This window comes from Rhynchophorus ferrugineus, unplaced genomic scaffold (assembly GCF_030347505.1).
Source record: "Rhynchophorus ferrugineus isolate W39M unplaced genomic scaffold, kcgeb_rfMv2 rfM10, whole genome shotgun sequence".
Classification (NCBI taxonomy): Eukaryota; Metazoa; Arthropoda; class Insecta; order Coleoptera; family Curculionidae; genus Rhynchophorus; species Rhynchophorus ferrugineus.
In genome coordinates, this window is record NW_027472589.1 from 12175639 (window position 1) to 12197924 (window position 22286).

The 22286-nt window shown below is 32.2% G+C and overlaps 2 protein-coding genes across 6 annotated transcripts in view; both read right to left on the bottom strand.

Moving 5' to 3' along the window:
- Nucleotides 1-22286, bottom strand: part of Nca (neurocalcin homolog) — a 244420-nt gene continuing 222134 nt past the window's right edge. Inside the window, exons 2-5 of the mRNA XM_076416526.1 lie at nt 5126-5354; nt 4927-5065; nt 3104-3272; nt 1-3048 (exon numbers count right to left, since the gene is read on the bottom strand). Coding sequence (XP_076272641.1) covers nt 2854-3048; nt 3104-3272; nt 4927-5065; nt 5126-5195 — 573 coding nt within the window. The 5' untranslated portion in view covers nt 5196-5354 and the 3' untranslated portion in view covers nt 1-2853. The remainder of the gene's footprint in view (nt 3049-3103; nt 3273-4926; nt 5066-5125; nt 5355-22286) is intronic.
- Nucleotides 9450-22286, bottom strand: part of LOC143204071 (neuronal calcium sensor 2) — a 196953-nt gene continuing 184116 nt past the window's right edge. For all 5 annotated transcript variants that reach the window (XM_076416524.1, XM_076416522.1, XM_076416521.1 and 2 more), the window contains one exon: nt 9450-11147. In XM_076416524.1, coding sequence (XP_076272639.1) covers nt 10971-11147 — 177 coding nt within the window. In that variant the 3' untranslated portion in view covers nt 9450-10970. The remainder of the gene's footprint in view (nt 11148-22286) is intronic.

Here is a 22286-nt window from a genome sequence, read left to right on the forward strand (position 1 = left end):
CCAGTTTAAATAACCAGCAATGTTTATTGTAATTAATGATTTTATTACATGTATTTTTAAATATAATAATAAGAGTAGGAGAGGTAAAAAAACAAACATGTCGCAAATAGTTGAGAAGGGAAGATCATATAGACATGTTCGAAACTACATAACTCAACGTTATATTTTTAAGTATTATACAGGGTGTCGCGTGGAAACGAACGAACCCATCCACGCGCGCAATGCACCAGGCCAAAACGAATTTCTATTACTACGAAAACAAATTCAGATCTCGTTGGTCTCTTTAAATTTATAATATTTTGGATAGTTAATGTTCTTTTTCGACTTATTTTGACTCGCGCCCGTCCATTTCGAAGCTACTTTGCACGGTTGAGTCAAAATAACAATTGGAAAACCCATAATAAGGTTCAAACCAATCACAATTTAATATCAATAACTAAACAGAAACATCTACGTCTGAGTATCATAACTGTTCTAGCCTGTTTACCTTTTCTTATTATAAAGTCGTTACATGTTAAAGATATACATTTCCACAGGCCATAGGAACAACAAAACGATCATCTATTTGGTTTGAATACGCTTTAATTAACGAAAAGATGTTGTCAGCTAAATGTATATTGGACTGCTCTAATATATTTTTGGCGAAATAAGACTGAAACTGCCTAAAATCGTCTATTGCGAATTTTCGTATTAATTAGGCCTTGATAATTTGCACTTGTCGATTTATACTAACTCGAACCAAGCTTTCAAAAGCCGTCCACCTAACTTTACAGCCGTTCCAAATTTTATTGTTAATTTTCGGACGAAATATTTAGCGCACGTCTAACGAACCTAGCGCATTCGCCTTTTTATATCCTGCGAACATATCTATGAAAAAGAGTTAATAAGCGCCCTAAGAACGGGCGTCCCATAGAATATATTATCCCAACATTCATCAAACCAAACCGAGCAGTAATTCGAATGACGACGAAACCAAAGTTCCGCTTCGTTTCGTAGATCTTTTTACCAAATAAGAGTGAAAAGGAAAATGGTGAAACATCTTGAGAGATAATCGTCATAGAAATAATGTAAGAGTTCCCGCCCACCGGAAGGGGAGACTGTTTTTTACTTTCGGTGGCCGGAAGCTGTTAATCAACATCTTCATCTTAAAAGGACTTATGGGACATTAATCGTTTTCTTTATGCTAATAGAGGAATCTACCTTTAAAATTATCGATTAGGACTTTGGCAAAAATTTGAACCATATGATCATTAACAACGTAGTTGCAAAAAATTCACTGGTGCGATATAGGATGTATGCTCTACACATTAAAAGCATCTTTACAATCAACGCGGAGTTACTTATACCAATCAGGTACTGGTAAGGGCAGGATCTTTAACATTTTATCACACGAAATTCAAGAACCAACTAATTGTCCCTTTAATCATTCAACGTTTTTCACTGCGACAGGATAATAGTAAAATAGTGAATATACGGTGAAAAGTAAATAGCACCCATGCCTTCAATTTGGACCGAATTTAGTTCAACTTTTTGCCAGAAAGTCGCTCTCTCTTCTCAGAATCACACTTAAAAATTTTAAAACATTAACACTTACTTGATATATTGAATATATAGCATATTGTGGAAATATATTTTAATGGAGTAAATATGTAATAATTCTTTTTAAGGGATATTTCGTATGTTTTAATTTTTTTCGATCATTCATCAATTATTAAAAAAAATTTACATCCATATCAGGTACATAGATTTCAGAGAAGACCTAGCATGCCATGGAAAACCCCTCGGGAATAAAATGTCGTGCCCTGGCAGGCGACGAGATTTTAAAGAATCATTCAACTGATACACCCACTAACGGTAATCGGTTGGTGAGAGGACAATTGTCATTCTAGTTCTTTTTTTGAAGTCTATGATTAGATGTTTTGACAACGATTTATGTAGAGAGCCTCCTACGGCAGCTCTAGAATATTCGTTTTTAACTCTTACTTAATCGTTAGTTCCTAGATTATTTTCTTCTTTTTTCCTTTGCTTAAATTAAATCCTAACATGATTTTATCTTGTGGAACGAAAATCCAGACAAAACAGAATGCGAGGGAAATAACGTGTGTTTTAGGGCAATACTTCGCTGGAAATATTACCGAAAAACAATCGGTTTATACACAGTTTCCGACATTATTCGTACAAAATCACGTGGTCGCTACTTATATACAAATTTAGTGAAAAAGAATTACCACCTAATCATAAAATAGAAGGAGAGCGATTTTTGAACGACATACTGATTGTGTAAAACTTGTCAGTTTTCATTTTAGAATAGAGAAATCGGTGATGTTTTAATGAAATAGTTGAATTATAGATATGGAGAGTTCATGAATAATTGGTGTGCGTCTTTTCCGCCAGCTATTTTCGTTGTATGGGCATATCGCGACAGGACAGATAATTGCAATGTCTATTCAGGATCTCGGATTGAAACGGTCGCCCTTCAAAAAATCGCTCCGTTCGAAACTAAATTTACTCGACTACGAAACACACGTGATTTGTATGATTGCGTGTTATCAAACGAAGTAGACAAAGGTCACAGCTGCGTCAATCGAAACCAACGCAAGTTCCCCACATTATCCAAACCTGCGTTGGGTCTGACGTTCGAGGGGCAGTGCGACATCTGCCACGTGTCACTGCATAGAAAATTACGAGGGTTTTTCTGTTCTATTCAAAACACAAGGCAAAATAGTCTGTCTAAATGGAAAATACACACGATCGCTCGTACAGTCGCTTCCCAATAAATCCCATGATCCTTGGAAAACGGGAAGGAACGGGGGAGATGGTTTTGTTGTTGTTGATGGTGAGGTAATGGGGAATTTATTGGGCTTGAGGATCGCACTGCAAAAGCCTGACGATGGATGGATCGCTCTTGGCGCCTTCTATGAACTCTTCCAGGCTCAGTTTGCCATCTTTGTTCTTGTCCATTTGTCGGAATATTTTGTCCGTGCGTTTTTCCGGTGTGCTCTCATCTTCCGGCATCTTCATTACTGTTCCCACCATTTTGTAAATTGCCTGAAATTAGTTTCTTAAAGTTTAAGAGAAAGAAGTCAAATAATTTAGATCGTACCGTGACAATTTCCAACATTTCTTGTCTGGATATGTAACCATTTCCATCTAGGTCGTACATAGAGAAGGCCCATTTCAATTTCTGTTCTAATTTTCCTCTTGATGTCACTGACAGCGCACACAAGAACTCCCGGAAGTCTATGGTACCATCCCCGTTTGCATCAAACGTTCTGAAATTATATTTAATGCAATAAATACATTTTAATTAAAACTAATAATATTATAAGATCTAATAGAGACATTCTACAAACGAATTCTAAGAGTGGATCATTAAGTTGGTTTATAATATCTACAGTGAATTAGATTTTACTGTAAAAATGGTCCACGGTCGTTGTATTGAAACAAAAACAGACCGTACATCTTGTTTATTATATGACTATGTGCGGGGGAGGAATTTGACTCAATAAAAATTTTAAAAAAACGCATCAAGCAATAGAAAACCAAAATATGTTAATATATCTAATAAAACATATTTTCAAAACAGTTTAAAATAGCTTTAGTCGTTATACATACTAGGATATACTAGCAATAATACATTAGAGAAAACAACAAATAATTATAAAGGCGGCTTCGTTGGCGCATTAGTTAAAACGACAGGACAGTCCTTCTACTCTGGCGACAGCTGCGGGTTCGAATCTTGCTAGGGATGGAAATGTATTTTATATTTGTGACTGTAATTGTACATGTCTTTATAGGCAATAGTAGAAAATCCAACAAGGAATAATCTTCCAAGTCACGTCAGTAACCAGACTGGATAAGATCGGATGCCTTCATCTTTAAGTTGGTCACTGGCCAGTAGGTAGGCTTAATGCCGAGGACCGTGGTCCGGAGACCACGTTAAATTGTAGGTCTAGTCTAGATAAAACCCTCGTTGGTCAAAAAGGAGACTTTGAAATAATGAATAATAATAATAATGATTATCAACTATAAACTAAGAAAAGACAGAAGAGGTTATGAATTATGTATCAATGAAACATATTGAGCAAAAAGATTAAGTGACGAAAAAGATAATAGAGTCAAGGCTGAACCAGCAGCGTAGAACTTAAAGTAAAATAATTAAAAAAGTAAAAACGCAAAAGTAAAATATTAATAGCAATATTTAGTAGGAACTGAAGAGAATAAAGAAATAGGAATAATAATGAAGGAAGTTAAAGGGGGCATATAAGTTTCTAAATCTGTGAAGGCATTGACTGTGGTCATTTGTGTGAACAAAGAAGGTTGAGGTGTAGGTAAAAGTATAAGAGAATGATTTAGGAGAAGGAAGATCCAGAATGGTACCTGGAGAACGAATCAAAGTATATAATAAATATGGAAATACAATTCCTGAACTACATAAAAGTACAAAGGGTGAGACAGTTGGGACATATCTGAAACAAGCCAGAATATAAATACAGTAAGGGTGTAGGTAAAACAAGCGATACATAATAAGTATTAGTGGAGAAACATTTTGAAGAGGATTGAGAAGTGTAGCCACTTTTTAAATTAGAGACCAGAGTTATGCCAATGCTCAACCAAATTTCATTTCAATGAATGTCCATTTTCAACCAGTCAATTTGCGGATAATGTTCATAAAATTATTCGTGAAATTACACAAAAATCATTGAAAAGTTGCTGTAAATTTGGGTTAAATGAATCCACAACTGTAAGAGTATTTAAATGAAAGTGTTTTACATAAACAATACAAAGTATTATTTTGAGCAATGTAACATAATTTAGAAATATGTACAGGTATAGCTTCAATAGAATTATCAAAACAAAAACTGTTGAAAGATTTTATCATTCGACTAATTTTATATCTTAAAAAAATTAAAATGTACATCATACCTAAATACATGTTCAGCAAATTTACTTGCATCTCCATAGGGAAAGAAATTCCCGTAAATCTTCTTGAACTCATCAACGGACAAATGACCGCTTGGACAGTCTTTTAAAAATCCTTTGTACCACTCCTGTATTTCTGCATCTGCAAAGTATTATCACGTTTAGTTTTGACCTTTTAATTAGATAGATTCGATGTGCTTACCCGAAAATTCCGTGTTTTGTTTCAGATCTTCTAATACTTCGGGTTTCAATTTACTGTTCTGTTTACCCATGACTAGAACCGACTATTCGATCAATTTCCTCTTGTACCTCGTCGTAATGTCAGCTAACGCCGCCTTAACATTTTTTATCAGATAAATGTCAATCGTTGAATATTAGTTGAATTCTAAGGGTAAATTGTATAGTTGTTCGGAGCAAGTACAGATTACTTTCTAAAAAAATACATTAAGTTAAATAATACTACTAATATAATACATTTCATCGCAGATAACAGAAAAAGTATCCATTTTTTGATTACAAATAAGACTACCAAACTATATGAATACTATTACTGAATCTATAGCAGGATTTGAATTAGAACCAGGACCCACCAGTACCGGGTATAAAAACAAATAAAAATAACACTAATTCCATGTATGTCATAGTTTTTTAATTATCATGTAAGTAAGTGATAAAAATGTTTGGGGATTAAGTACCATCAAATAGATAATATGGCTGAAATGCGATAAATATAACCTTGTCTTTACAACTACAGTAATATTGTTTCATTCATTTTTTGCTTCCTCTTGTTTATACTACAAAATGCATTTGTTTCATTTATAAAACTAATAAATAATTAAATAATACTTATTAACCTTACAAGAGTATTTTATTTGGTATTGTTTATACCTCACAGGGTAAGGTGAAAAAAATTGACTTTTATTGGTGCATGTATAGTATTTAAGTTATCTATAACTCACCCTGTATATACAAAATAATAAAATACAATTAACTATACCCCACAATAATATTTGTTTAATATCCTGCATGCAAGTACAACAAAAAGTACACTAAATCTTGCATACATGATATTAGCATTAAAAACATTTAGTAAACAATTACATATATATAATATATATATCGTAAATATTTTTACGTACATTATTTTAAAATACCATATTTAAATATACAGCTTGTGCGATTTCAAATTATGAACACTTAGAAAGAAATAATAATATTTTTTTGATCAAAAATGCTGTGGTGTAAATTCAATTTCTTCTTTATGTGGATGATGTTTTTATCACATCTTAGTTACCTTGTTCACTACGAGTTTCATTTTACTAAAACATTCTTAATACTATTTTTATAGTAGTTTATGTACATCGCGAAATAAGCTTTTATAAATAATTGTAAATAATATCAATTAAACTAAAACGTTTTTTACATCTATTGTCGCAACAAAAATTATACAACCAGTTATACCTACTTGGATATGTTTCTATCCTATCAACAGAGTTAAAACAAATGAATGTCGAATTCCAATTGTCATTTACGTGTTTAACAATCTCTTGATATTGTTCTATAATTGATGCACTTTCATAATCGTTAATTGAAAACTTTAGCTTTTAGGTAAAAATATCCGACATGGTCGTATCCACTACACAAGAAAGCGGGGAAAACTAAATCAGGCCCCTGGAAAATGCCGGTAAGTCTCACACCATTCGAAATACTAAAGGTTGTGTGGCGTTTCGTGACGATAATTTTAGCGTGTTAAACATCGATTAAAAAACGTTATTTCCTTGCACTTCGTTAACTTACATGCAAAACGTTAAAATGCTAAATAACTGCTTCCATCGCCTAGGCAACCGGCCGTTTTCAGGCCTAACATTGATTCGAACCTCGTTTATGTGCATAACGTGTCCTATTTCTTATTTTAGTGCAAGGAATGCAACTCGTGGTAATGCCCCTTGGTAGTGGCAACGAATCAATGCGAAATGCCAAGAGGTCGAGTTTTCGAGCCTCGAACTTTTATAACCTGCGTGAACTACTTTAATGGGCTATTATTTCTCTTACATGACATTTTTGCTTGTTATGTTTTAAACATTTTTTCTTAAATGTGATTGGTATAAACATTGAAATAATGCCCTACATAAAATGGTAAGTGTCCATAAGATATGTTTCTTCAAAATATAGTCTCAATAAATATTATAAATACTATTTGTTATAATGTAGGTATATCCAGCTGTTGTACAATTAAAATACATAAAAGTGCAATTCATTCATATTTGTGCATACCAATGTATTTTTATATTCAAAGATTGATATTGCTTTCAACTTTTAATTGAATACTTTATGTTCCAAAGCGAATCAATTACACTCTTCTACAGAAAGCAATATTCAATTTCGAGCTACAAGTTAATCTATACATATGCTTATTGATTACTTGGTGAGAGAGAACTAGAGTTATACAAGATTTTTTTACTAAAAGGTGTATAAGAAAAAGGTGACATGTAAAAGTCTAAATAGGCTAAAGTTCTGGTCCTATAAGTTGAAGACGTGTTTTTAAGCTTGATACTGTCTACACTATATATCATTCTAGACTAAATTAAATGCCATATTAATTTCATACTTGTAGAGATCAAAATTTGGTTGATCGAAAAGGGGTAAATTCCCATTGTTCAGTAAAAAGAATGATGAACTGTTACGGATCAAAAACAATTTTTGTACATCATTGTATATCTCTAAAAAAGTCTATTATTCGTATTAAACTATATACACCTTTTAATCTAACTTCTATTCAATTTTGTGGTATAACTTATAAAATGTATAGAGTAATTGACTAGAAGATTGCAAGTTTTGTGCTGTTCCTTGTTTTGATACCTAAAATTTGGTCGCCTTTCTTTGATTGTTACACAATTTATATATGAAATTTTCTCAGTTCTGATCTTATATAATATTGATAGGGAGTCATCAGATAATGCAGGCATAGATAATACACTGATAGAGAATTAAATGTTAAAGCATATGAATTTTGTTGGTTTTTGAATGCTACTAATATCAATTTGTGCCCAGTAGCCAATTCTGTATTATTTTGTTTTTAATCCGTATCAAGTGTTAATATATAAAATAGCAAATAGTGAATAGTTATAGAGAACAGACACAATTTGGTCTGCATAAAGCTTTTATCTTAAGATTTACATTTAAAAAGGAAACATCTTTTGTTTTTGTAAATATACGACAATAATTCTTTTTTTCTCGTATAGCTATTACATATAAATTCCAACATTACCAATTGGAGAATCCAGAGAAACCCGGCGTCCCGCTCTCTGGTAACGTTATTTTACAATCGACAGGGCAGGGATTTCCGGGATTCCTCCATGTTTCTCGGGAAACCACATATTAATATATATAAATATAATATACCAATTATTAAGATTAGAAAAAGTCTTTTAATTCTCAACGAACGATTGTGCCAGTTACGATCGGGATTCGAACCCGGGACCAAGAGGGCCGTCTTTAAGCGTCAAAACTTAGGAAGAGGCCGCTTGTAGTGGATGAAAATGTGTTCGGAAAATGTGGATTGGTTCCCTTTTAGCTAGTTATGTGTTTTATTAAATACCTTCAAATTTCAAATATATATAATACATGGAATATAATATATAACATTTTTAATTATAAATATTGATATTTCCTTCCAGTAAAGTTTAATTTAACACAGATATTAGTGTTAATTTCAATTCAGTTCAATTTTATTTTAATCCTTTTTTCGTGAAGATCTGAATTCTTCAAGCCTGTGGCCAACTTTAGTTTTAAAAACAAACTCACTTATTATGAATACTTTTTTCTTTTCTACGATATTTTAATGCATGCTTTTTCTTTTCTTTTCCAGAAGCTGCTTCTTTTTAATCATTTCAAAAATTATGCAGCCTGTGTGACTGCAAGGTTTCTATATATTAGTTTTTCGTTGTAGGGATGTTTCGTTTCAGAATCTTGTTGGTATGTTAGTTGTTATTATTGTTACCGATACTCCTTTTAATATTTTTTCTTTCAGGTTATATTGTTTAGGAATTCTTTGACCTATTTTGTTGTTTTTAAGTTATGATTAATTTGCCATCACCATAAAATAGTTTCCCATTTTTTCAGTATATTTTATTGATTTAGGTTATATAGCTGCTAGTACCAAACAATATTTCATACATTGCTATTAATTTTTATCAATTTTCATATCCTCTCTTGCAGATTTTTTATTTAGCAGTATTTCGAATAACAATTTATATATATATATATATTTTTTTTTTTCTTTCAGGAGATTTTATTTAAGAATTATTTTAATAATACTTTGATAATTTAAATATTTGAAATCTCATATGTTACATGTTTTTTTCTTTCAGGATATTTTTTAAAATTTTAATTGTAGTCACCTGAACGGTTTTTCAGGATATTATTCTGTATTGATAGTATAATACACTTTTTATATATAGTACATATAGCCAGTGCCTACTAGATTATAATTATCGAAAAGTTAATTTTTAAAATTTTATTCATAATTTTTGCTTATATTGGTTGATTTTGGTTTTATTACTGTTAGTATATGAATACTAGTATTAGTCTTGGTATTTATTCTTGGTATACAATTGCCATGAAAGAGTTGAATTGAGAGATAGTAAAGTGAGAAGTTACGATTTATTTTTAATTAACTCTCTTTCAGGATTTAAAAATATATATATTTTAACTTATTTTTTTGTCTAGATTATATTGTTACTCGAAGTATATAGTAGAGTGTAGGATTATCTACCAAATCTTGTTTAATTTTGATTCATTATTAGATGAGTCGTAGTAATTGTTTTTCTGAAGTATTAGTAATACTCTATATTATTATAGTCAACCGCTGTTGATATATTAATATGAAATTTGAACACCATTTATAATAATGTTTGGAATGGAATTGTTGTTGATCAATCATTATTAGTTGGTAAAATTTGAAATTTTATTTGATATAATTTATTCATTTCAACACTTCTTCATTATATTCTTCCAGGATATTTTATTCAATACTATTTTGATTTATTTTGATAATTTATATTTGAAATCTTATATGTTGTATATTTTTTCCTTCGGGCTATTATTCTACATTGATATATTGATATAGTGCACATTTTATATATAGTACATATCGGTGCCTACTAGATTACTATTATTGAAAAGTTTCTATTTTACATTTTATTCAGCAATGTTACTTATGTTGGTTGATTTTGAAAAGCATTTTTAAAAGTTTTAGATTATATAGCTAATAACTTTTTATGTGCTATTATTTGTATATTAATTCTGACTGATATAATATTTATTGGGACTACCCTGTGATGTGATGTTATTCCTATTATAATACATGTATTATATGTATATAATTCTGTTATTGCAAGATATTTTTCTAATCTAATCCGTCGTGCGATCTTCGTAATACGGAAAACAAATATTTTAGCTCGAATATTATCCGTCAAAGAAAACAAAGCGAACGGTATCTATTTTCTAGGCTTTCTAACACGGTCAATATTCCGTGAGACATCGGCTTTGTACAAAAACCGGATAATATCTAGATTAAACATCAGCTCCTTGGTATCGAACAGTTTGGTGTGGTTTTTTTGCGATATAAAACGAAAAGGAAAGTTCCGCCGCGTGTTCGCTTCGGATATCGATCCGGTTTCCGTTCTGATCGGGATCAAAATCGACTTTTTTCTTTGTGTTTTTTCGGCGATATTAGAATTTTTATAAATCCCTGAGAATTTCAAATGTTCCTAATATAATACGCTTCGAGTAGATTCGGTTTTGATGGAAGAGATACATTTCCCGATGGAACTGGGGCATTCAAAACATCCTACAATAACAGAAATGTGTTTAAGCGATATCTGGTATTACTATATCTTATTTTGGCCGAGAAATAATATACGACAGCAAGTTATCGAGCAGCATTCGGGGCCGAACAGAATATTAGCAAAGGGCAAAGCGTCCGGGCCTGGCGACCATAGCGAACCAATCGACATTTTTCCGTGTTGGCGTCGGCGGTATGTTTTTTAAGGCGCCAACATCTTGGACAGCTCCTCGTCCTGCAAGCATCCCTTCAGGAACTCTTCCTGCGTGAGTTGACCGTCGTTGTTCTCGTCCATTTTCGCGAAGATGTTCTTCGCCCGTTCTTCTGCGGAGTCGGCGGGGCGATTGGACGAACAGGCTCCCAACATGTCGTAAATGGCCTGCGAAGAAGACATAACAATATTAGTAAAATATAAATTGATATTTGATCTGGAAAAAGTTCGTGGCTTTTATATTAGTAAAATTCTATGTTATATATATATTAACTGACCCGGAAAACGTTGTTTTGCCATGTAAATAATTTCTAGATAGTTTCCAGTATAGAAAAAAATAACGCTTGACGCATAAACACTAATAATAGCCGAAAACTGTAGAGGGAGTGAGAGAAGGCTTATTGTTTGAGAGAAATAGGAGACCACCTTCGTTGTAATTGTGTTGGGTAATTTAGAGGTTATGTAAATCACTTAATTAACTGATCGTGCGAATTAAACTCAAGATAAATAATTTTATTAGTTATTAATAATAAATTTTATTCATTAATATTCGTTGTTAATAACTAAATAATAAAGTTGCTTCAGAATATATTTGATATGAGAGTTACACTACGCTTGACTACTACGCTTGACACATAATAGCCGAAAACTGTAGAGGGAGTGAGAGAAGGCTTATGGTTTGAGGGAAATAGGAGACCATCTTCGTTGTCATATCCACTTCGTGCTCTTTACTGGGTAAGAAGTGACACCGGTAGACACACATACACACACACAGTAACACACCAAGTGATAAAAAATGATAAAATTATTAAAATGACTATTAAAAAGCAGGGGTTGGTGATAGAAAAGTAAAAATTTAGGGTTGTATGTATTGTTAATGCCACATAATAAAAAAAAATATCCAAAAAATAAATAAAAAATTTATATATATATATATATATATATATATATATATATATATATATATATATATATATATATATATATATATATATACATATATATTAAGGTCTTCTTTTTATCAACGAGGGTTTATCTAGACTGGGCCTACTGTTTAATGTGAGCTCTGAACCACGGTCCTCAGTGTTAAACCTACCGATTGGCGAGTGACCAACTTATAAATCATCCCAGAAGACATTCGGTCTTACCCAGCCTGATTACTGGCGTGATTTCTCGTAATTTTTATCGGTTCAATGAATCAATGAATTATTCAATTCGAGCCATTTCTTTCGGTTGTCTGCCGTATTTTATCTACTTATCTACACTAAGTTAAGTTTCAAGGATACGGGTGTGACCATCTATAGGCCCCAGTCTTCAAGGGAGTCTTTACGGCTTTGTGAGTTTTTTCCGAAGTGACTTGAAGGAATAATCTAGAAGAAGTGATCGACAACATTCGTTCAGCATAACTGGTTTATCATGTCATTACGTTTTACCCGATCGTCAAACTTCATTTTGACCAAAGTCCATCAGCTTTTCTGTGAGATTTTCATTTCTTACACGCCTGTGTAACGTTCATCCCTTATTTCTAATAATATTCCAAAATATAAAGAAATTTTTATAATTAATTTTGTTAATTGTATAGTGCACATAACTTTGCAACAAACGTCTACTAATTTTTATGAAATCTATGTTTCCTAAGATATTTGCAACTATTGTCGTCACTTATTTAAAAAAAAAGCGCTACCAATTTTGTCCCAGACCCAATATAGGAAATATTTTGTTTTGTATCTATAAAATTTGATTTGGCTAACATCTGCTATGCTATCTGATGATCTGCAATCATATTAAGAATGTGTTAACTGATTTATAGCATCTTCATTGAAGACTAATATTATTTAAATTTATGTAAGTTAAAGGTTGAAACATCGATTGTTAGTTTCTAGTTTTGTATTTATTTGCTGTAAAAGTGGATTTACCGAATGGGCTAGGAAAAGTTAGGAAAAGACAAAAGCAATAACTATTTTAAAATATTTTATTAAAGGAACTAATAGACGTCTATAATACTATAACTAAAAACTACGTTACTTTTAATTAGTTTTACATAATAAGATATGTAAGAAAACAGACGGAGCAAGAAACAAGATTGTTTTAGTGAAAAATATCGTCGGTCGAAGCGAAAGAATAGTTTTAGATCCATAATTGCTGTCTGTTAGGCTATAAAGACGTTATATTGCGCTCGAAAAGTACTTTATAAAGTTTGATGTCTCATCGGAAAATAATTCCTCCAACTATTTTTAGAACAAATTAAGGGAAATAAATTCGAAAATAAAATGTCGAGAATAAGGCGACTGTCGTTACTTTCCGGTGGTTGGGCTTTTCTACTTGAAACCCATAAAACTTTTAATTGACGTTCATTTATAAAATATATCCACAAAGCATGAAAACAAGTTATTCGTTTAAGATACTAAATCGTTGCTATTGTAACAGTTTTAATTTCAACAGCTCGTTTTTATTGGTTGAGAAGATTTTTATTCAATTAACGCGGTAACTTTTCTCTTGAGATTGATAGAGTTTGAATTTAAGAGTTGAAAACAGACGATTCTGTTTCAACATATATTTTACAACAATACTATTTTGATAATTTATATTTTAAATCTTATATGGTGTTTTTTTTTTCGTTTGGGCTATTATTCTGCATATAGTGCACATTTTATATATAGTACATATGGCAGGTGCCTACTAGATTACTATTATTGAAAAGTTTCTTTTTTACATTTGATTCAGAAATGTTGCTTATGTTGGTTGATTTTGAAAAGCATTTTAAATAGTTTTAGATTATATAGCCAATAACATTTTATATGCTATTATTTGTTTATTAATTCTGACTGATATAATATTTATTGGGACTACCCTGTGATGTGATGTTATTATAAAACATGTATTATATATATATATATATATATATATATATATATAATTGTATAGTATTCAACATATTCGTATATGATTAGAAGAGATTAATAGGATTTTGTGCATTGTTCATCGTCACTGTGGATGACTCTTACACAGGGTCTACAATCATAATCCTGAATCCAAAACATAGGAAACAAACGGAGCACTATGGCTTCAACTATAGTCCAGATATAGCCAGGAAGGCAAAGAACTTTTAATTACCTCTAAAGTAATGAAAGAAATTACCGTTATTATTAAATCCTTTTGGTTCAGATGGATATAAAAATATGAGAGAAAAGAGAGAAGCTTGGTGTACCGAAGAAAAAGTATTTTCCATTATGGCCATGTATCATTTCACATCCTAAGAGTTATTGAGCTTCTATCTGTTAAAATACCCTCTAACTTTTGGTTGTACTCAAATGAGGTTTCTTTGGCAGAATACTACAGTTAGGATTTTCATTTTCGGAATTAAACTAGTATTTTGAAGTTCAAGGAGCTTGAACTGAATAACAGGGACTTATTTGTGAGATGTTTCAACGATTCAGTCCAGAAAATCGTTCTCAAGGCCCATTTTAAGCAGTCTCCAAAGTAATTTTCTTGGCTTGTCTTTTGTACCATATGACTGGGACATGCAACATTGCAATGCTTTTGAGGCATGATTTTTTGGCGCTGATGATTTGAAAGAATGTCGAGAAGATTTTATTGATAATATCCGTTAAAGAGACTTGGAAAAAGAAACACCGAAAAGTACCGAAATGAACAATAAAAATAAGAGCAAAAGAATACCTGGATTTCTTGTAATAATGAAATCATATCTACTGTCTCGTCGACATTGGAAGCTTACGGTTTGTTTTAGCTTTATATACGTATTTTATATACTCTTACGTATTAAATTCACAAAGCTCAGGAGTCTAACCAACCATATAATTCTAAATTAAAACACAGAATGTACTGAACGATCTAGGAGTTATACAGCTTGATTCAATCAGAAATTTTATTGACAATATCCGTTAAGGAGAATTGAAAAAAGAAACACCGAAAAGTAGAGAAATGAACAATCAAAATAAGAGCAAAAGAAGAAATCGAAGTAGTTATATGAAATCATATGTAACAGGTCTTATTTCTTGAAAATTGAAAAATCCCCGGCCTACCATAGTAAAACAGATTTTTTTGCCAAAATTAGTTTTTTTTATTCAACATAATTCCTTTCAGGGGTGATACACTGATTATAGCGACACTCCAACTTTTCGATACCATTTTTGTAGTACGATTTGTCCTTTGCTTTAAAATCGGCCTCAGTTTTAGCGATCAGGAAATAGTTGCTGGGGGCCAGATCTAGAGAATACGGTGGATGAGGAAACAATTCGAATTCATGGATTTTTGCCATCATTTTCACTGACTTGTGACACGGTGCATTGCCTTGGTGAAGCAGCACTTTCGTTTTCTTCAAATGCGTCAGTTTTTCGCCGATTTCGTCCTTTAAACGGCCCAATAACGTTATGTAATAGTTGCTGTCCTTCCTTTTTCAAGGTAGTCAATAAATATTATTCCATGGGCATCCCAAAATACAGACGCCATAATCTTGCCAGCCGACTGTTTCGTTTTACCACGCTTTGGAGCGGGTTTATCGTGTGCAGTCCACTCGGATGTCTGTCGATTGGACTTCGGAGTGCAATGATGGAGCCATGTTTCATCCATTGTCACATATCGACGCAAAAACTTGGGTTTACTACGTTTGATTGTCTTCAAACACCAATCCGAATCATCAACTCGTTGTTTTTGGTCAAAAGTCAGCTCGCGCGGTACCCACTTTACACAGAGCCTTCACATACCCAAATATTCAGGAATAATACGATGTACACGTTCAGTTGATATCTTTATAGTGTTTGATATTTCATTCAATTTCAATTTACGATCATTCAAAATCATTTACTGCGTTCACCGTCTTCGGTGCTCATTTCACCACGTCTGAACTTAGCATACCAATCCCTGATGGTTGATTTTCGTGGGACAGTATCCGGAAAGTATCCGTATTTTTCAAATCCTTCAAAAAACAATATTTTATCAACACACGAAATTCCTTTTTATCCATTTTTTTCACAATAACAAGTTGCTTCACTCAAAATGCTACAATTCACAAACTAATGATCCGACAGCTGTCAAATTTATACACGCATCTTTTGAGGGTTAGGGATAACTAAAAAATATGGATTTAATTCTAGTAGCGCCATCTATGTGTCACAGGTCGAGGACTTTTTAATTGATCTGTTACTCTTTCGTCGATATTGGAAGCTTACGGTTTTTTTATCTCTATATATTTATTTTATATACTCTTAATTATGTATTAAATTTTCAAAGCTCAAGTGAGTCTAACCAACCATACAATTCTAAATTAAAATACAGAATATACTGAACAATCTGGGAGTTATAGGGTTTGATTCAATCACGGTTCTCAGATCCCATACAATGCTGCAATGCATACAATGCAATCGTTTCGCTAAGATATTACCATACATTTCGAGATAAAATTTCGGGTAGACTGAGGCCGGGAAATAATACAGAATACCGTTTGCGGAGAATAACTTGAAGAAAAACGAGTAATATATTCCGAAAGTTGCCTGATCTCGGGAGGGTTAAGCTTATAATTTACTGAGATTAAATGAAATGTGGAGAAATATTAATATTTCAAACTTTCGGAACTACAACTTGGGCAATAAATCACCTGAAAGTGGAAATTTATTGCCGGAGGTCGTGTCGCCGCGGTAAGTTGTGATCAAGAGAATATTAAAAGTTTAGTTGGAGACATACTGAGGTCTCTTATGGAATAAATGGCGTCAGATGTGCTGAGATGATTTTTCATAATTATAATTAGAATTAACGAAAATGATCTTTATTTTTACGCAGTGCCCTGATTACTGAGTGATGAGTAAATTGTTTTCTTTTTCCAATATTGAAAAAATTAATGAAGTGGCAAAATATCTATTGGCAACAAAGTTCGGTATTAAGAGTTGATGTATTGCGAATTTAAATGAAAGTACTACAGACATATACTCAGGTGATTTCCTTCTAACACAACACATAACTAGTACGGGTTACTATTTATATTTTGGGAATTGACAACACTGTTGTCATGTGAGTCCATCTGACGGTTCCATCGTAAAGTTTAACATTTTTGACGATATACTCAGAAAATTTTGTCGCACGAGCACTATTTGTTTATTTTATATTTAGTTGAAAGTTTCGTCTCTGCAAAAAATGGAACTGAATCGTGCGATCATTTTTACAATTTTCGACGTGGGTTATCACAATTGATAAAAATAGATGGCAGCGGTTTTACCTGGAGACGAGACTTGGAAAGTCGATGGTGGCACGTCCGAACTGAACGATGGTCAGTAACTGGATCATTGAACGTACCATTCAATAATATCCCAGATAAACATCTCGGGGTTGTCAGATTTTCGTTATCGTGTACTAGTCCGCGCAAAAAAATATGTTTTCGGGGACTTTTCAATTGATTGAGTGTTAAGTGCTGCTCATTCAGACTGTAATATACTGACTATGTAATAGTGGGGAAATAAATGAGACTTCCCCTTCAAGCCTTTCATCTAGTTTTCAGTGATTTTGTTGTTTTAGATTTTGTAGTTTTTCATGACTGTGATTTGATTTTAAAGCGTTTTTTCTTGATTGTTATGTTCGAATAAGATTTATCTATTGGAATTTTGCCGCTTATCATGACATTTTATCCAAATTATCACCTCAAAGCTCGAAATTAATACTATTTTTTTTTATCCATAAAAAATATGAGGTTTACGGAAAGAACCTTCATCCAAATTTGATGAGCAAATGAACTTAGATAGAAAAGTAGTTATAGAAAGTACTAATGTCTATGTAGACTATTAGATTATTTATTAAAAGCTCAGTTATATCATGTATTGTAAATCGAATTTTATGAAATAAGTTATTAGAAGTAAAATTTCATTGTTTAGATATTTCCTTCGGGCCTCAAACCATATCACTTCTTCTGACTTCAGGTCTAGCTTTGATGCCAAGGTTTTGTCTTATGAAATGTGTAATTAGTTTTATTCAGTTTGAAGAGATGGAATTGTGTAAGTTTTGCATCATCTCAACAACAAATTTGTTCAAGCAACAAATTTGAGCAGCTCAACTGATTCTGGAATGGAGAAGATTCAACAACTTTTTTTCTCCAAAATTCCGAACGTAAAAGTCGTACCAACATCCAAACATAAAAATAATTCATTTAAAGAGGATTTTCCTGTATTTTATTACAATTTCTTCGAACGTTTTTACTGAGATGTAAAAATAAGTAACCCATCTAATATATTTCATAAAAGCTTTGTCCTTTTTGGTTTACAGCATACTGTTATTTTTCTCGCAATAGATTGATTCTGAACAGAAAAAAAAGTAAATCTACCTCAAAATACTGTATTTTCATCGCGCTATTTTTTCTATTCAAATGATGATCAAGAAGAGCAATTGACATTAACGGCAGTTGAGTTAGGAGATCCTAGCAAGGATATTACAATATAGTTATACCACCTAAGATAATTTTGTTTGTACAATAAATCTCATTGATCATACATTATTCTTAGGCTTGACATGAGCAACACTTCAACTTTTATCAGTATGACCCGACGCTGGTTCAAAAACACTCCCGAAAGTTTTCTTGCTACAGAAATTAAAATGATAACAGGAACGTAAGAAGTCGTGGATACCAGTAGACAATAATAACGCCCATAATTTTTCCGAACACGTCCTTGAATTTATAAAAAAAAAAACACCGTTAATATTAATTCACGATCCTTATATTTTATATCGAGTAACTTTGTATAGATTTTGGAAGTATAAATTTATCTAAAAAATTAGCGGCACTAAAAATTGATCGGGTTATAAAATACCCAAAAAAAAAACTATTAACTTGATTTATAAAATATAAACCGGCAGCGAGCGAGGGAATATTTCTCGTGCCAGTCGTGTATTTATCGGCGATTTTTCTATAAATCCTAATTCAATAAATATCGATTGGAAAATCAATGTAAGTCTTTTCAAACGCAACAACCCCCCCAAAATAATCCCGGCCGGTTGAGCAGACAATAATTTCCAGCCCGGGTATACCGTCGTATGTTCAGTCTTAAAATTTTCCTTGAAAACTAATTTCCTATAAATTTATTCAGCACGTCCACGGTGGAGAATTAACAAACACGAACGTTTTATGTATGTAAACGACAAAATAGATCTAAATATAGCTGTATATAATTATATCGTGTTCCTTTAATAAAAAAATCAATATATATATATATATATATATATATATATATATATATATATTCACACATGTCGTATCACTAGTTTGTGAATTATAACAATTTGGGTGAAGTCACGTGAAGGAATTTCGAGTGTTGATAAAATATTGCTTGTGAGTTGAAACGATGATGTCACACGGTATATTACAGTAAAACTTAATCAGATAAACTAATTGTGATTGGAAAAAGTGACACCCAGTAAAAATATAATAATATTATAATATAATAATTAATCCAGTAAATAATATAATTCTAATAGTAAAACATTCTATAAAGAAACTGTATAAGTTTCACGATGATTAAAATATTAGTTCTGTGTAATATTGTTCCTACTTCATTCAAGGTGTTTGCTTATACTACTCAAATTTATATTATTGTAAAGTTATTAGACATTCGATATAGGTTTGAGACTAGTTTTTCCACTAGTTCTAGCTTCTCTTAATATAGTTGAAGAAATTTTAGGAAAGGAAAAGAATATAAGTCTCTATATTCGTCTCTTAACTACAAGAAAAAAACGTAGTGTTCGATATATCGTAAATTAGATTTTCATATTAGTTATTGGGACTAAAACTGATAAAATGCCGATAAGAGTCGTTCTTTATTCTTTAGAACTATTTGTTAATTGAGTATTTCAATTAACGCACCAAATGTAAATCAACTTAATTTTTCGTAAACTTTTACTAAATACTTAAAAGCGAAATCCTCATAAAGTAAGTCTAATGAGACATGGACAGATGCTGTTAGTGTTTGAAACTTCCGAGACTGAACTTGCATAATAAATCTGTTGTAAGTAGAAATTTATTACCAGAGGCTTTGTCGCGACGCTAGTACTTTGGTCAAGAAAATATTAAAAGTTCAGTCAGCTATTTAAAGTTGGTTTTGAACGCCATTACTCTTAATACATATAAGCCTTAGCTGTCTAATAAATTATGCTTAATTTGTCCAGTGGCAAAAGCATTTACAACACTTTTGTGCTGAATATAATTAACTCTTTTTAACAACACAAAGCCAAATATCTAAGAGCTATATGGTGATTTAGAACGAATAAAAATGGATACCACAAGGTCTAATGGGAAATGTCCAAGAGACTTTATTATTATTAGCGTTATTGTTATTAGTAATTTATGCAAGCAAATCTTTAAAAAATACAAATAAAAGAAAGTGATGTTTTCATTGTGACCGATTCTTATAAAAAACTGGTTGTTTTATTAGTTATATTAACTGAAAGTTTTAATAATAGTCCCAAGTAGCTCTGAATAATAACGGGTCATTGGAAAAGTCCCCGGCCTACCATAGTAAAACAAATTTTTTTGTCAAAATTAGTTTTTTTTATTCAACATAATTCCCTTCAAGGGTGATACACTGATTATAGTGACCGTCCAACTTTTCGATACCATTTTTGTTGTATTTGTCCTTTGCTTCAAAATAGGCCTGAGTTTCGGCGATCACCTCTTCATTCCACGAAAGTTTATTCATGGTGAGCATTCTTTTGAGATCTGAGAACAGAAAATAGTCACTGGGGGTCAGATCTGGAGAATACGGTGGATGATGAAGCAATTCGAAGCCCAATTGATGGATTTTTGACAAGGTGTATTTTCTTGGTAAATCAGCATTTTCTTTTTCTTCAAATACGGACGTTTTCCGCGATTTCGTCCTTCGAACGCTTCGCTGTTGATGGTCCTTCATTCAAGGTAGTTAATGAAAATTATTCCATGCGCATCCCAAAATACAGACGCCATAACCTTGCCAACCGACTGTTGCGTTTTCCCACACTTTCGAGCGGGTTCATCGTGTGAGTCCACTCGGATGACTGTCGTTTGAAATGATGAGCCATGTTTCATCCATTGGCACACATCGACGCAAAAACTCGAGTTTATACACTTGATCATCTTCAAACTCTGCTCCGTATCATCAACTCGTCGTTGTTTTTGGTCAAAAGTGAGCTTGCGGCACCCACTTTGCACAGTGCTTTCTCATACTCAAATATTCGTGAATTATATGATGTACACGTTCAGTTGATATCTTTAGAGTGTCTGCTATTTCATTCAGTTTCAATTTACGGTCATTCAAAATCATTTTGTGGATTTTTCAAATGTTTTCTTAGGTAACAACCTCTTTTGGGCGTCCACTGCGTACACCGTCTTTGGTGCTCATTTCACCACGTCAAAACTTAGCATACCAATCCTTGATAGTTGATTTTCCTGGGACAGTATCCGAAAACTCGGCATCAAGCCAAGTATTTGCTTCAACAGTATTTTTTCCCTTCAAAAATCAATATTTTATCAACACGCAAAATTCCTTTTTAGCCATTTTTTTCACAATATCAAAAGTTGCTTCACTCAAAATGCTATGATTCACAAACTAATGATCCGACAACTGTCAATTTTATACACGCATCTTTTGAGGGCTAGAGTTAACTAAAAAACATAGATTCTAGCAGCGCCATCTATGTGCCAGGTCGGGGACTTTTCAATTGACCTGTTATACTTTCGATACAACTGGAGATAATTATAGGTGTGTAACTTTAAATATAATTTATAACAGTAAATTTTATGGTTTGATAATAACAATAAATTAAATATCAACAATAAATAAGGCAACTATAGAACAATCAAGCTATTAAAATTAATGTGAAATTCATCACCATTAATTCCTAATTGGCGCTTAGCAAAATATCTCAACTTCTCAACTATGTTATCTATTGATCCGGTGGATATTCGAACATTCTTTACCAAGTTTCATCACTGTTAACGATGATGTAGTATAGCTGGGATACTATTAACGTGCTTTTCTTCATATGACTTTCGATGTATGGCCAAATAATATGGCTATATCATAAAGGGTGATTGAAGCTTCAATATCTGTAATACTGAATATAATTATCATAGAACAAGTTAGATACTATTTGCATAATTGCATTCACTAATATGTTGAAAACAGTGGATTGATCTTCTTGGCTAACACTGACAAGGATGACAAAGAATGTCTTATTTCAGAGTAACAACATTTTAATGTCATTTGAACTTCTTTTGACTGCATGAAAAACTCCACAAATGATGTAGTTAATTAAACATATCATAAAAGATAATGAGCA